The sequence below is a fragment of the Sinohyriopsis cumingii genome, chromosome 6 (assembly GCF_028554795.1).
Source record: "Sinohyriopsis cumingii isolate HCF-2022 chromosome 6, ASM2855479v2, whole genome shotgun sequence".
Lineage (NCBI taxonomy): Eukaryota > Metazoa > Mollusca > Bivalvia > Unionida > Unionidae > Sinohyriopsis > Sinohyriopsis cumingii.
The window spans coordinates 68,011,734-68,028,497 of NC_142966.1; the positions used below are offsets into that span (position 1 = coordinate 68,011,734).

Genomic DNA, 16,764 nt, shown 5'->3' on the forward strand with positions numbered 1-16,764 from the left:
GTTCGCAAGGGTGGTTGGCCTGTTCCATGTTAATAATATGGAATTTGCGTTCGTGGTAACATCCGCTGTGTGGATCACGTGATAGAAACAAAACGCAGTGGTAGCTATTGTATTGTTTAGTATCACTGTGTTAACTCCCACGCATATGCTAGCGAAAGATATAAGAAAACACAGACACTTTAACGTACAATCTTACTATAGTTTATTTCAATGGCGAGGTGATAGCTGGGATCTCGCCATGATGGGCAAGAAATGCATACAATGAGTTAACATCTGGAATGAAAATGATACTGTAACGAAAGAGACGTTAGACATGTTGCTAGAGTGGGTGACCATCTGGCAATCAAACCGGTAGCGGTATTTATGTATGCTGATCTAGATCAGCCGGTTCCAATTGCAGGTGAATTTTCTCATCAGCGGTTGATGGAACACATTGACCACTACAAGGAAGTTCTTGTTGACTAGGCGTTGCAGCAACTGAAATTTAGACTGCGTTTAAAATCCGATCTAGTTCCGTGTGAAAAAATGCGTGGCTTATTCTACAGACGACACTGAGCTATTTTTAGCAACATGGAGACCAGACTGTTTGATCGTTGCATCACTAAATAAGTAGCGGGTGATCTTCAGCAACAAAGTTAATTTAGGAAAATTCACAGATAAACCAGTCCAGCTGATATATCGCCCGCCGGATACTCGTCGCCAGACTATTTCAGTAGCAATAGCTGGATATGATGAAACTCAAATACTGCTACTCAACGACGTCGTTTACGTGCGTGTAAGTAAGTTGTACGGGCCCTAGTATCAACGTACAAAACTGAGTCCTCCTAGAAGCTTGGATATGCAATTACGTTTCATTTGTTGCAAGGATTAATAATATCAAATCCAAGATGGATTTGGATTATCTACGATTACAGAGAATGGTTGAATTTAGCCTTCTTAGCTGTATCACGAGTTGCATACATGTTGCAATTGGATAGAGTAGTTTATGCCGGTAATCCACCATAAGGAAAACCAGTACTGCCTGTCATACCATCGCGATGAGAGAGCACACAAACTCGTGTTTTGATCTTGATCATGATTATATTACTGAGTTTTAATGTATAAAAATATCAGGATAGATAATTAACTTGGTCGTGCAAGAGCAAGGTTGTACTTACCTGTCTTGAATATTTAAACGTGGCAGAGGTGCTACTGCGTTGTTAATTAGCCCATAACACCTACGCTGGTTATTTTTTTTAACCTGCGGAGATTATTAGCAATTGTTTGCGGACAACTCCAGTCTATAAATTGCAGGTTTACCCGTATATCTGTGATTGCGTTTGGAATTCTATACATTGTTAGACTTAAAATGGGATCGGTTGCTCTATTTTACTGCCTTCCAGCTCACCAGGTTCATATAAATACCTGATTATTACGACGCTGCCCAGAACCGGTTTGTTATCGGTGACTCGTTGTTATACCTGCACTGTCTTTTTTTCCAATTGCGGCGGCAGGCTGCGTTGCAAATGTGACTTTGCTATTAAACGCGGCAACAGCATTAAGAAGTCGTATCACCCAAACACGAGATAACTTTGCTGTCTCAGAACACTGCTGCATTCATAATTCATGAGCAAACTGATGCCCAAACAGCCGGTCAGCATCTGTTCCATTAAATCTTTCAAAGACTTCCTGGTCACGATGTATTCCAGTGTTTACATTATGTCATTCCATCAGCGATACTCCAAGAAAGTATTTGCACTGATCGACCTGCAGCAATCGTGGCCAAGTTAAGCGACAACGTGTATAAATTCGCGTAAATGCATCTGCGACTTTTGCTGATGTTTTTGCTGTATCTTTATATCTGCCTACAACATCAACGACGGTTAACGCGTACTAGTATATATGCACAAGTCCCTCTTGTTTTAGGCCTTGCCGTCCCCGTCTTGGGTCGGGAGGCAAAAACAGGATATCAGTCTGATGAACTTCGATGGGAGTTTTAGCATCAAACTATCTATTCTGAATCCTTTCGGAGCCGTTAGATAAATTTGCTTCATTACCAATCACTCCTTTGCAACTCGCTTGTAAATGTATGCTTAGTGTGCTAATTTGTTAATCGCTGTTGCACCTTTCCAATACCCACATCGGTGATAATATGTTGACTGCATAATAACGTATCAACCACCGTGCGAGCTTTTCTGTTAAACTTGCACTTTTGATAGACTTTAACGCATGAATCATCTTTACATTTGCTATGTGTCGTTGTTGTAAGTCAGCATTTTTATAGGCGATATCGTGAACATAGCAAGCTTGATCGGTTTGATTAACTGTAATTTCACTAGCATTTGGTCTGTTTTGCGAATCAAGACGGATATATAAACGTGCACTTGGACCCCAATAAATTTGTCCTGGAAGATAGTATTCACCATGATATTTTGCTCATGGAATCCATGGCAATTTACCAAGAGATGCAGCGATGATATCACCACCACGGATTCATCGTCGCGCTTTGAAAAGGTCACACTAAATGTTTAAATTGTATAAAGTCGGCATATTCTTATGTTCAAGAAAGTGAACTGTCAATAAACATTGGCAGGTAACCGCAAATGCGCGCTTGACGTGGAACTATACTGTAAGTTTTCAGACATTCCCTAACATCAGTAGCTAAGGGAATATCTCTGCAGCTAACATCCAATTAGATCAAGATAAAGAGTTGTTGTTTAAATATAAGAACAAAGATTTCTTCAAGAAAGCCACTTTCAGGCTGAAGGAAAAGTCATATCCCCTCACCTTTTACGTCTGCCTTTAAGTGAATTCCAATTAAATATTTATATTACTTGGCTACTGTATGTATATATATATATATATATATATATATATATATATATATATATATATGTGTGTGTGTGTGTGTGTGTGTGTGTGTGTAATCCACATTCTGTTATGCCAACTGTTCCTTAGCTATTGAAAACTTAACAAACGTGAAACTACTGAAATACTCACCTGTCCTGGTTCAACCTGTAGATCGAAGGAAGTCAAAAAAGAAAAGGTCTGATTTATTCCATGGTCACACTCAGTCCATTGAAGCCAAGTGCCGAAAGGACCTTCCCCTGATTCTATTACTCCTCCACTACCACCCTTGTGAAGAAACCTACACCTCAAGGAAATGGCATTGAGAGACGTATCGTCATGACCGTGTTGATTATCCTCGATCTAAAAATAAAAATATGAGAAATACGTCATATGCAATGATATTCCAGTCCACCCTATTCTCATCTAAAAATAAAAATATGAGAAATACGTCATATGCAATAATATTCCAGTCCACCCTAAACTCATCTATTTAATTCATTCCATATTTTCCATTCTTGTTTTTCTTGCGTTCTATCAAATATCCTATTACAATTTGGTTGATCTTAGATTCAATTTATGTTTTGGTTATGGGTTCGTTTCTTTTCTAGTTATACATCTTTGTTAAAACAAAAACATTTCTTTTAAAACAGACAAGTTGTGAGCCGCGTACATATGTAATGACTTATGGTGTTAGGAAATACAATGGTAAAACAAATTATAACTTGAGATAATAACGAGTGTGTGAATCATAAATTATATATTGGATAAGAATGTATGGATAAAATGGAATATAAAAAAAGAGTTAAACTAAACGTACAAAATAAATGAATGCAATACAACTTAGTTACTAAATGGACTTCACAGTTACATAATACCTTGCTTGATGGCTAACAATTGACATAAGGGTAAAATGTGTCAGGTCAAAAGCTTCAAAAATTCTGAATAAGCTATTGAAAAAATGTTAAAACCGTACAAAGAGTTTGCAAACTACTCTTCCAAAGAAGAAAGGATTTTAATAAATACATAATGACTGGCATAAATTACGAAGCGAAACTGGGGGAAAAAAAACTGTGTATTTGTCTGAAATTGTCAGATGGTACACGTGTGTGATGATTGCAATTATCATTAAGCCCCAGTAGCCTCGTTTTTCGTAAAGACTTAGACTCTTCCTATCAAACTAAACTTTGGAAGAAAAGAAACGCTTTCCGAAGGCATTATTGGTGATATAAAAATAATCAAGCTGTTAGGTTTAAATATCGCTCAAATATTCAATTTAGAATTAAGAGGTGCCACTTTTTAATTCAATCCCCAAGTCGCTCGTTATTTCGTTACTTTGTCGGGAATTCTCGCATGCAGTGATGTCATACGTTCCACAAATTCCGCCAATGACTAACAACAACAGCAACAACGATAACAACATCTTGGTGACAAGGAAATCAGGAGAAAATGAAAGCCCGTCTTAAGCGTATTTGAGCAGAAAACACGCACAACATACGTGCATTAGATCAAAATACGACACATTTGAATATTGATAATCATCTGGTGCGTTGGAGTACTCTAAAGGGCGAACTTCAGCTGAAGACAAACCAGATATAGCGAAGTTTCTTACTATTTTTCAAAAAAAAAAAAGGATACGAATAAATGCTAGGCATTGTAATGCATACTTTTAAATGTAGAATGGAAATAGAAAATGATCCTCTTAGAATACAAGATTCTAAATTTTGACAAGTTTGCCCTATTTTCAAGGATGTCTAGCAGCAGACGGCAGTCAGCTTCCAGAGTACAAACCACAAAACTGCTAGCGTTGCAGCTTTTGAGTTCCTTAAAGTATCACCTGAGTTTGAAATGTGAAAATCATTAGGTATGTCAGGAACTCATTTGAACACTGCTTCGAAGACTTTTTTCACACAAAGTTTAAAATGAGGCGAAAAATTTCTTTTTACTCTCATATGTCATATCCAATATGTAACTTGGAAAATAAATAATTATTTATTTCTTCTTTAACATCTAACTGAAAAGAGAAAGTATGTGATGTATCTAACAACATGCAATAATAATAATAATAATAATAATAATAATTAAGTAATTTGTATTCAGTTTGTATTATTTGTTGGATTTCTTAATGATTATAAGTTATAAATATTGGAAATGACCTTAGTCCAAAATCAAGTGCACTGTGTACCTGACCAGGGACATGGATTTTGTGAACAACATACTATATTGCTAATATTTCTCTGTGAGTACAGATTAAATATTAAGATCATTATCAATATGTTAATATGTGTCTAGGCATTGGTATTCCCCTATGGAACACCTGGTGTACATGATGTTTTCCATGATCTTTATTATAATTTTTGTAATAGACTTTATCTTGCTGTCAGACTAGCATATTCTAGAAACGAACTTTTGACCCTCATTCTGATTCTATTTTTGTGTCTTTGCTTTTAATATAATGTTGTTTAGTTGAGATATTACTCATTCTCGTCTTAACATTTTGAAGATTAAGCAGTCTTATTGATGTGTTCAGCTTTTCATTTAGATGGAATTAATTATTCAAATTATTATTCACCATAAATATAAAGTGTTCAGCAATAATATTCTTGGACAGAAACATTAATTTGGAATTCACAATACTGTAAGTTCTTTTAAATTTTCACTTCATATTCAAGGGAACTAAATTATTTGTTGAATTTTACAAAACTTGTTGGTCTTCGGTCTTTTCTGTTACTTAGTTTAAGATCAAAGAATCATACCACCACCACCACCACCATTACTACTTCTACTGCTGCTACTATTACTACTACTACTACTACTACTACTAATAATAATAATAATAATAATACCCGTTTTAAAAAGGTCCATAAGGATAACGATATACCCTGTGTGTTTTTGTTCATACAATTGTCCATTGTCATCATGTTCTATGTCTCAGAGGGCTGAATAAAGTCGCTAAACTTAATAGCTATCTTGCCATGTCTGAATAATATGCTAGAGCAGAGTATACATTTTTCCCTCGGTTCCATGTGGCCGTATAACCTGGTAATTTAGATATGTCCATCAAGTTACATGTATCTACCCCTCTTGATGTTTCACCTGATCATGGGGGGGACCTGCGTAATTCTCATTTTAATACCTAATTCAAAAAGGCTTTAGATTTTGATACATGTTCAAAAATATCATGAAAACTCATTGAAAAGACATTCTGGATTCGTGCAATCATAGCACTGAATGCCCAGTTGTAGGATTAAGTTCATTTGAAAATTTTGGTTAAATATTTGGCTGAAATTTTTATTCTCTTTGTTCTAAAGCTCTTCGATGGATGGAAAACATGACTACATTGTAGAATCAGTGAGTAGTGCCCTTTAATATTCGCCTATCTCTGTACTGCCCTTCACCGACTAGGAAAGTCAAGGTCACTCAAAAGTGTCGTTGTAGCTATATCAGGAAGGGGGAGCTTGAAAGTTTCGTATGGAAAGTGATATGGAACTTTCCGACACTGTGCATGTTCAGCATATGACAGTAATAAGACTTATTGGCATTCTAAGTTCAGATGTTCAAGCGGCGCTAATTTTATTACAGAAAATGTTTTTAATTCCTATTTTACTGATATTTACTGCCAAGAATGGGTCTATGTATTTCCTTACATCTACCAAAAATAAAAGCAACCATATTTTCATATTCGTGAAATTTACACCATATTTCACGTTGTCTACCAAATGTATACGGAGAGAAATAGAGTTCTGAGAATATGTGCTTTCATTTTTTTCTTTCTTTCTACGTGCATTTTCTTTAGCGATAGTTGCCTTCTATTTCCAAAATCTATTTCGAATGCACACACGTGCAAAAACATATTAACTTTCATGGGAACTATACATCGACAGACTATATCATAGGTCAAAGCTAAGTGTGGTATATGTGTTCATTGCGCGTGCGCGAGTGTGTGTGTCTGTCTGTCTGTGTGTGTGTCTGTCTGTCTGTCTGTGTTTGTGTGTTTGTGTGTGTGTGTGTGTGTGTGTCATTTCTAAATAAACCTTCACGTTTCGCCTGTCAGATTAATTTTCAAGTTACACTTTTATTCTATTTTTTCAGTAAAACATGGACACAGTATAAACCATTATTGTTTAAGTTATATGACTGAAAATAATTAAAACATGTCTTTGATAAATGAAAGAATATATATATATATATATATATATATATATATATATATATATATATATATATATATATAGACATATATATATATATATATATATATATATATATATATATATATATATATATATATATATATATATATATATATATATATATATATATATATATAAGAAGAGAGAGGGACAGACAGACAGATTAAATGCAAGGGTAGACAATGATCAACTAGTATCACGGTTAATCAGATATATGAAGTATCACATATATTTGTTCTTTAATACTTGATCAGTCTCCTTCTGTCGGGGTACTCTTCACCGCAAGTTTATAATTGAAGGTGAAAAAATGGTTATCTTAACACTGGTGATTTATTTTTAACTGGTTTGAAAAAAGGATCATTATGAAAACATTTTATCAAAATATTAGGACAGAATTTTTCAGTACAAGTAACAAGATTGAAAATTCCTCTAAATTGTGTTAAGAGTAAGTTTTGATTAAATTGTATTAGAAGTAAATTGATAAATCATACTGAAAGTAATCTTCTACTAAAATATATTGAGATTTAATCCATTTATTCGTATCCTACTATTCAACAATGATTGCGCTATTATGATCAAGTACGAACCGTCTTATACAAAATATTACTTGTATCGCAGACTCAGCACAAAACAGTATATTCAGCAGGTTATAAAAATAGCGAACTAGACAGATTCCAAAAATTCTCATGGAGGGCAAATGTGCTGATCTTGCAGAAGTACTTACGTAATAATGTACATAGACCTAGACAATAATCTGTAAGAGACTACGAAGCCTCGCTTTGAGATTCTGGCCAAACGCAAGAGCTAAAGAACACGCCATATTTGGCGTTGTCTTAAGAAAGCGGGTATATTAAGCCCAGCCGCGGGTCGACATCAGTTTTGCGGGCCAGAAGCTCAAGCAGACTCTGTCTTTTGCAGGTAAGATAACCGTCTATGTACAGTTTTTCATAGTATAAGACTTTTTAGTGTTATAAGAATTTTCAGTGTCATAAGAATTTTTAGTGTTAAGATGCTAACCTAACATCAGTATGTTTAAACATTAGATTATTTTAATATTTCTTTGCTACTCTTTAATATAATGTAACGGAAAGTTTAATTGTTTGAATAACTTTTATTTACTTATAACTATATTATTGATTATAGTAAAAGCAACTATCGTTACCAACGTCATACTCAGTAATAGTTAATTTAGAAATAAAATACTCTTTAAATAATAGAGTTTAATATGTTGACTTTTTAGAATAAATTCAGTAAAATATATTTCAATTACGGTATTAGTCTGAAATATTGAATTTTAGATTCTTTTGCTATCGTGAATTTATTCGATATTTAATTATCTGTATTACATTCTAAACGGCAGATATTATACAAGTATGATGTTGGTAAGTGAAAGAATATCGTAGTTTTATATGTATTTCTTATATTCGAAAATTGAGCTTGTTGTAGTTTGATATTGAAATGTAAGTTTATATGTTGAGTATTTCAATAAAGTTTTGCTAGCCAGAAACTCAAGCAGGCTCTGTCTTTTGCAGTTCGATCCCGAGTACCTTCAATTCCCCAAGAATGTAGTCACGTCTTCATCATCGAGTGACACTACATCAAATGACTTGAGCTTCCTTCCTTTCTTCTCTCTCTCTCTCTCTCTCTCTCGGAATTTAGAAACGGATTGACTTAGAGTTTACGAGCAAATCTCTTCGTAAAAAAAATAAATATTTCAAATTTATTGGGGAAATTGCATAGCCCATGTTTCCTCCTCCAAAACACTGCCACGCTGGAGGATGACTATCGTGTTGCTATAACAACAGCACAATAAAAACACCTACTAAAAACTGTACACATTATGTATAGATTTTTCCATATAAATGTTTTAGATACTTAATTTCAACAGCTACCACTTGAATGATAACTATCAATAGTTATGTTCTGTTACAGGACAGTAGTACCACAAAGTGTAGAGGAGGTTCCAAAATTTGGACAAATTTTCTTCTGACGAAATCCTTTCTTTTGATGTTCCACTGGGGTTGGCTCTGTAACTCGATAGCAGACAAAATCCTCTAGATTAAACCCGTAGGAAGGTGTTCCCCAACGGACTTGGGGATGTAGAAATGGCTTTACGGGACATCCTGTAAGTTCGAAGAGACGACTACTAGAAGCGACCTGTTTGTCAATAATATCGTGGCGTATATTTACTGGTAATTGGGAAAAGAGTATCCTCCTTTTGACATTAGCACATACATACATACATGCATATATACATACATAAATACATACATACATACATACATACATTATAAACATACATACATACATACATACATACATACATACATACATACATTACTACTGTCTCTTAATACATTTAATATTTTATGAGTTTGTATGCATACTACGCTATTTCTTTTAATGATTCTTGCATGACTTAATTTAAATTCAAATTTATTTAAAAATGTAAATTCATTTTGTGCTCAAACTGCTTTTTGGCTAGAGGAAGTATAAAAGTTTGTCGAAATTTCCATTTTCCCCTCTAAAGTATGTTCTTCCGTGACAGAAAGTGAAAATAATATCAGGCAAGCAAGCGTCTGTTGTATAAAAGATACCGAAAATTTAAATGTCAGTATGTATATTCAAAGATATTTCTATGACGCACGTAGATTGAGTCAATATAGCAACACTTTAAATACACTTTAAATACACATAGCTGCTTCCCAGAATTCCAGTGATATGATAAGTGTATAGATGATAGATCCATAATCTATTTATATCGTTTCACAAATTACTTCAATCGAACAACATAGATGCCTTTGGTGATGGCAGTGCTGGGACTTCGCTGTTGGAGCTGGTTGTGACTTGTACGTCAACATATACGGTAATCGACTCTTGAAAACGTATAGGTCATAACGCTAACACCTGAGACGACGCTGAACGAACATATTGCAAGAGATTAGACACGACAAAATGGTAAATGGCAACAGGTGTGTTGGTATTTACATATGGATACAATCACTTATTCGGAAAATCGCCTTTTATTTTTCATCAAATGACACATTAGAGTTCAAAATTAAACATTAACAATTCTTTTAAAAGAACAAAACAAAAGGCATAGAACTATATTTTGTAGCGGACACACTCGGGGATGTGATGAGTTCATTCACTCGGTCAATACACAGCTGCCTGAGGTAAATCTTAACTCCGTTCAAAGGGTAAATATAAGTATTTGTATGTGATATAAATAAAATATATGCACAGTATGTACGCTGTATCAATGATATACCACTCGTTTCCTTTTAATGAAAAATTTATACATATCTTGGTATATCCTTGATGCAGCGTATATATATATATATATATATATATATATATATATATATATATATATATATATATATATATATATATATATAGCTGCAAATGACACTAAGCTTAGTTGTAAATAAGATGTTTTGTGTAATTGTGATGTGAGACAACAAACGCAGAAAAAAGATCATGCTTGAAAGAAAGAAAGAAAATGCGAAAGTGCTTGCAAGTTGCAACTACCTTTTCTTAGAATACTGCTTGTCTCAACGTACGTGTGGTAGACACAGTAAGATTCAGAATAGCTGTATATCTCACCAGCCGCGACATCGACTTTGTCCATCATAAATTTTCACGGCAGAAAATATATTTGGCAGGTTAATCTAATATTTCACGGATGTATCAAAACAAAATGTCACTGCTGTTGACTTGGTCGATTGGACATTCTTCGTCGGGACACAAACCCCAATCTCAGCAGCAAAGGTTGTTTTTATTTAAATCGCTAATATCTGTATCTTTCGACCTGGGACCACTGTCGGTTATAGAATTTGTGCGGCCGCCATTATCTGAACTTTTGTCGTTGAATATAAATGAGTAACCCCCGTTGGTCACTCAGCTAGCACAGCGTTATGACTTGAACGGGATGAAATATCACTACCGTCATATTCAAACTTGAGCGGAGTTTTAAACATTCGTGGCACATCAAGCAATGCCGATGACGTCTTCTGATTTTCATACGCTGATCATTGTTTCGAAAGTATCAACCGATGTTGGAAACAAATAGGCCTATAATTCAATATATCCTTCTGAATTGGCTTATACTGTTTCTAAATATAACTGATCTAGTGTTGCTTTATTCACAGAGAGATTTCAAAAGATGTCTGAATACTGATCGATTTAAAAAGAATTTATTGAAATAATAGTTTAGTATCACTGAGAACAGTAGTATTTTATATCTGACAATTCAAAAACAAAAGGCGTACTTCTGCAAATAAGAAAACACCGGCTAAAGGTAGCAAATAATCAGTCGGGTAACTTTTTTAAAATATTCTTACCTTCATTGTATATCCGGTCGCATAGGCCCCTTCGGTACAAAATTGGGGTGGATACCAACCTCCCCAGCCGCCGCCATTATCAACGGTTAAAACTTTTACGACTTTTCGGTCTTCATCTGGAACAAGTATGAACGCCTCGACGAGGAGTCCTACGCAGAACAGGAATTCACATCTCAACTTCATTGCAGGTGCTGATGTAGTCTTGTACTGTTGACCATGCAAGATTCCATATACAGTTTATCAAATCAAGGTCACATTCCAGGAACACAAGGAGTGTTTGATGTAGATTAGTTACTTAGCCTTTAGGTATCGGACCACTAATTTTATTTCACAGCCAGAGAACCAGTCGACAGAGTACTAACTATTTTCAGGTGTGCTAGTGGGTAATAAATGTAATTTCAATATTAAATTTTTTGCATTACAGTTAATAACAAAATATTTGATTTCATTTTGATATCCTGTATTCGTTTTCCTACTGACAAAACAGACCATGAACTTTTAGTGCCAATCTGTATTGTCATGGACCCTGTTTAACTTTGCGAGGCTCAATTTTTGTACATTTTGACATTTTTGCAGTCCGTTAACTACTCCTATCATCTATGTCTTTTGGAATAAAGTAATTTAATGTGCACTTTTCTGTTAAATTATATCACTTTTACCGAAATTAGATGTACATGAGTACATCGTCATATCCACGAAAGCAGGAAACTTGAATAGCACGAGCTTTTTTGTTTTGTCGACGATTTATAGTTGAAAAGGCCTCATCTGCGAAACAAAGATTTATTGAAAGCACATTACCATGCAGAAATAGTACATATTTTGTCTAAATATCCATACATAAATATTGCGAATTGTGTATTAAATGACTATTGTGAAAAAAGGTATCAAGTCGTATACCGTTGAGCAAAACGAGTTACTGTGCTAAAACGAACCTTATAAATCATTTTGATTACCACCTGCATGAGATTAATAACAACATAGAAAAGAAATAATAATTTAAAAAAGACACCATATCAGAATGACGAGGCAATGATGCACAATTTATTTATAAAAGTCACCAATGTATGCATACATAAGCGAAGATAAAAAAAATTATACCTGACTTGTATGATCCTGGGGGTGCTGTGCTGTTCATTTATTACCCGACGAGTAGAACTTCGGATACAGGATACCCTCGTATAGAGAAAGGAAGGACATACCCTATCGGTAAGTGGTACATCCCGATTTATCGAATTGTGCAATCAATTTAGAAGGCTTCAAGACTTAGATTTTAGATCAAAATTAACCACCTAAAACAAATGGTCATTCCGATACAATGTTAAAAATATTAGTTTCAATATTTAAGTAAAGTTACTGTTTAAAATATTGCAACTAACACCATGTACACTTGTGGGTTATTTAATCCATTTCCGTAAGGCAATTTCTTACTTTGTAATCCGTCACGTGTATGCGAAAACATTGTTTATTACATTACTGCTTTATACTGTTGTTTATTAGTCTGGTTCCCTTAACCATATATTCCCCGCTGTACTCTCTGCAATAGTGGAATGCAATGCAATACTAATCAGCGAACTAGACTAGTTTACGTATTCAAATTCACAATCAAACAAGATTCTCTTTATTTTAAAAAAATAATTTATAAAAAAAAAAACAATCAGTTCGTGAAACAGCCATCTTCGACAATCAATTCTTTTCTTGTTCTATTAGTAAAATATTCATGCCATGATTTCATTGCAAGTAATAGTGAAACTTCTTCTCATCCATGAGGAAATCAATTCAATAATTGCAAATTAATTACAAACTCTGAAACTAGCTTCTCATTAATAAAACGTATCTGTGAAACAAAATTTGATGCCATCAAGTATTCACTCGGTTGTCTTGCTATATTTGGTCACATTTGTGAATGAGTATGCTAATTTAAGGTAGTTTAATTAGAGTACGTTCACCCCGAACATTTTTTTACAGTGTTCAATTGATCACTTGAAATGAGTTTATCTGACACTCAACCGGGACCGCTAGCTTTTAACAGGTTGGATTTGCATAACTTTTAATTTTGTTATTTATTCCACCACCTTTTTTTGATACAAATATCTTATTACCGTGGTAATACAAGGATGTCAGCTTAAATTTCAGTGTAACAATACGGCAAATACTTATGCAAATTAGATATAAAAACTTCATCAACATTTAATTACGTTCTCACAGAAACGCTCGCGGAAATAACTGTTACGGTAGATTGACGTAATTCACGTTTGAATACAACAGGGCACATGCTATTTATGATCATTGCATCTGAAACGAACTAAAACGTTTGACTGAAACATGCCTTCCGCTTGATAACAAACTTATTTAATTGGTATATATTTATTAAAGTGCTTCCTCAAGTAAGCGTTAGTGAAATTTTCATTATCAAATTTCGTTGCATACGGTTATCTACTGTCTACCAATAATCTTGTTTGGGAAGAAATTTTAACAAAATACATCATCGTGTTAAACGTTGACAATTTGATATGGTTGATTCAAATTTCCAGGTCATATTAACCGTTTGCGACGATAAAGCGAGCGATATATCACGGTTTCAAGTAACGAATTTCTTCATCTTCAATACTGAAATAGCAATAATTTGACAGTGTTTGGGACCCCCAAGCGACAATAAGGCTAGAAATTATAAATCAATGAATGAGATGACAAGGTTTAGTGCATTTTTACATCTTTTATGCCTTCTGTTTTTAAAATTAAAAGAGGTGGGGTACAAATAAATGGGATGGTGCGAGAATAATATAACACGATTTAAAGAGTGTATGTTATTGTAACCAAATTTTACATTTCCTTTGCCTTCATAACAATACCTGTCTTGGGTTTCCTCAAATAAAAAAGATAAAGAAAACGAAAACGACCAGAAGTCCTGACTTAAACAACCAACACTCGCTCCAGAACAACAAACTTGTTGCAAATATAGCATATGTTAAACTGGATATTTCCATTTTGTTTGCTATTATTTTAATCGTGGTACATATTTGTATTTTATTTCATCAAATGTTTCTTAATCAGCACTTACTATCGCTATCAACAAAAGGTACTGACCCAGTTGATGACATAATGATTTTGAAACTTGCATGCGAGGTTGAGAGAAACACGGAGCACAAACCAAGGACTGGCGCAAAGTTAAGACAGTCGATGATACTGTGCAGATCTACACAAAAACACTACAGAAACTAAGAAGTAAACAGGTGATATTACGTAGGAATCCACTTTCAAATTTCTAATACAGTTTTTTTAGCCAACTAATGTAAGCATAATGTAAAAAGATTTTTTTAAAGTTAATAACACAAAAAGATAATCGATTGGATTTGTCACCCATTATATTTACTCAATATATATTTTAAATGTCTATTTCTGGAAGAGATAATGGACTATAACAAAGTGAAAGTTTTAACAACAGTGACTTGCAAATATTAAATTAAAGGTTTACAGTTGCAGCAGTCAGTATATTTCGCAGATCAGGTAGGTGGCAGCCATGCAGATAGCGTTACGTACATTACATACTTGGTGGCCAATTCAACAGACTTTCTAAATGAGGTGTGAATTGTGTTTTCCAATTAATGAAACAGGACTTTGTGGATATCCTTGGTGAATAAATATAAATATATAATAACATTATATGTTCTACATTCCTTTGTCAACGTATCCAGATATCAGTCATGGCATCACTATTGTGGCCATACATTGATTTAACTGTAAAATGGACAATGTATGTATCTCTTTTCTCCATTAATGATGAAAATATTCATGTATTGCGATTTGTTTTTATTTAGCTGAACAATGGCAGTTTGTTTCGGGAGAATATCTACTGGGCTAACAGTAATGATAAAGTTATAAGAAATGTGAAAAATTATCTATCCAGATTTTAAAAATATTATTTAGAAATATCATTATTTAAACAAATGATATTATTATAGAAATGGAGCAAAAACAATTTGTAAAACATCATACCATCAAGGCTAACGAGGCATCCCGTGATGGTATCATCAGGAACCGTTGACTAAAAAGACCAGTCGGTTTTGTCATTAATTCTGGTTATGTTCGATTTACTGTTGGGAAGAAAAGTTATCTTTGTCATAAATATATTTACGAGTCTTTTTACTTGGTACTCGAAGACTGTCTTTTCATCGATAATATTGACTCAAATCCCAAAAATAATAATTTATTTAATTTGCGAGCTGTTACGCAAGTCAGAATTGCATATTTGGAAATACTGGTATGCATAAAACAATTGCAAAAAGGGCGGTTAAATCTACAAATGCAGAGACAGGTTATTAAATAATATTTCAATCAATGAATATAGCTGGTAAATATTTTTATATTTGCATCCCTTAGGTTCAGCGCGTGGCAGAAAATATAACCAAATCTGTTTTACGAAAACATGCAGACAAAACATAATTTTTCATTATGTTGAAGTGAGATCACTCCGTCAAGCTATGATAACTCCTGTAGTGTTGCTACTAATATACATTAATATCTATTTATTTAATTTTTTATGTCACATTCTACATCGCTAAATACAACTGTTATTTGATCATTCTGAGACGGATATCGTCGTCGGCACAACACGCATAATCACTATTGTGTGTATATATATATATATATATATATATATATATATATATATATATATATATATATATATATATATATATATATATATATATATATATGTGTGTGTGTGTGTGTGTGTGTGTATATATATATATATATATATATATATATATATATATATATATATATATATATATATATATATATATATATATGTATATATATATATATATATATATATATATATATATATATATATATATATATATATATATATATATATATATATATATATATATATATATATATATATATTATGCGACTTTCGCCAGTCACAAAATATTACGATAGAACAGTTTTTTTAATTAATCAGAAGCTTTTATCGTTGGTGTGACAAGTATATAACAATAACATTTCAGTATTGTTAAAGGGAAATAACTCTGTCAAGCTAAAGTCTCTCAGGCAGAGTAATTCAGTAGCTATTTTGTTTGATACTGCGTAATCTCACGATTTGTTTTTCACTTTGTGTTATATTAAACAAATTATGCAAATATTCAATAAATTAGCTATCTGCGTGATAATTAACACACGTAGGTTACGAACATATTTCTGTTATCTTTGCTCACTCCAGAATTCACTACCAGACTGACTGAGAGGTGGCTATTCTATGCCTTTTATTGTCCACGCAGAGAAATTCTGGAAATCCCCCGTCATTTTTGCGTAGGCGAATGTTCCAGAAAAATCACGTGAATGAGTTATTCTGGAAATCCCCGACTGGAAATCCCTAAAATTTGCACCGGCGA

The 16,764-nt window shown here is 33.6% G+C and overlaps 1 protein-coding gene across 1 annotated transcript in view; it reads right to left on the reverse strand.

Moving 5' to 3' along the window:
• The window catches only part of LOC149797128 (uncharacterized), a 51,881-nt gene extending 40,280 nt beyond the window's left edge, over positions 1-11,601 (reverse strand). The window contains exons 1-2 of the mRNA XM_089960717.1: positions 11,366-11,601; positions 2,980-3,189 (exon numbers count right to left, since the gene is read on the reverse strand). Coding sequence (XP_089816843.1) covers positions 2,980-3,189; positions 11,366-11,548 — 393 coding nt within the window. The 5' untranslated portion in view covers positions 11,549-11,601. The remainder of the gene's footprint in view (positions 1-2,979; positions 3,190-11,365) is intronic.
• Between the last annotated feature and the right edge of the window lie 5,163 nt (positions 11,602-16,764).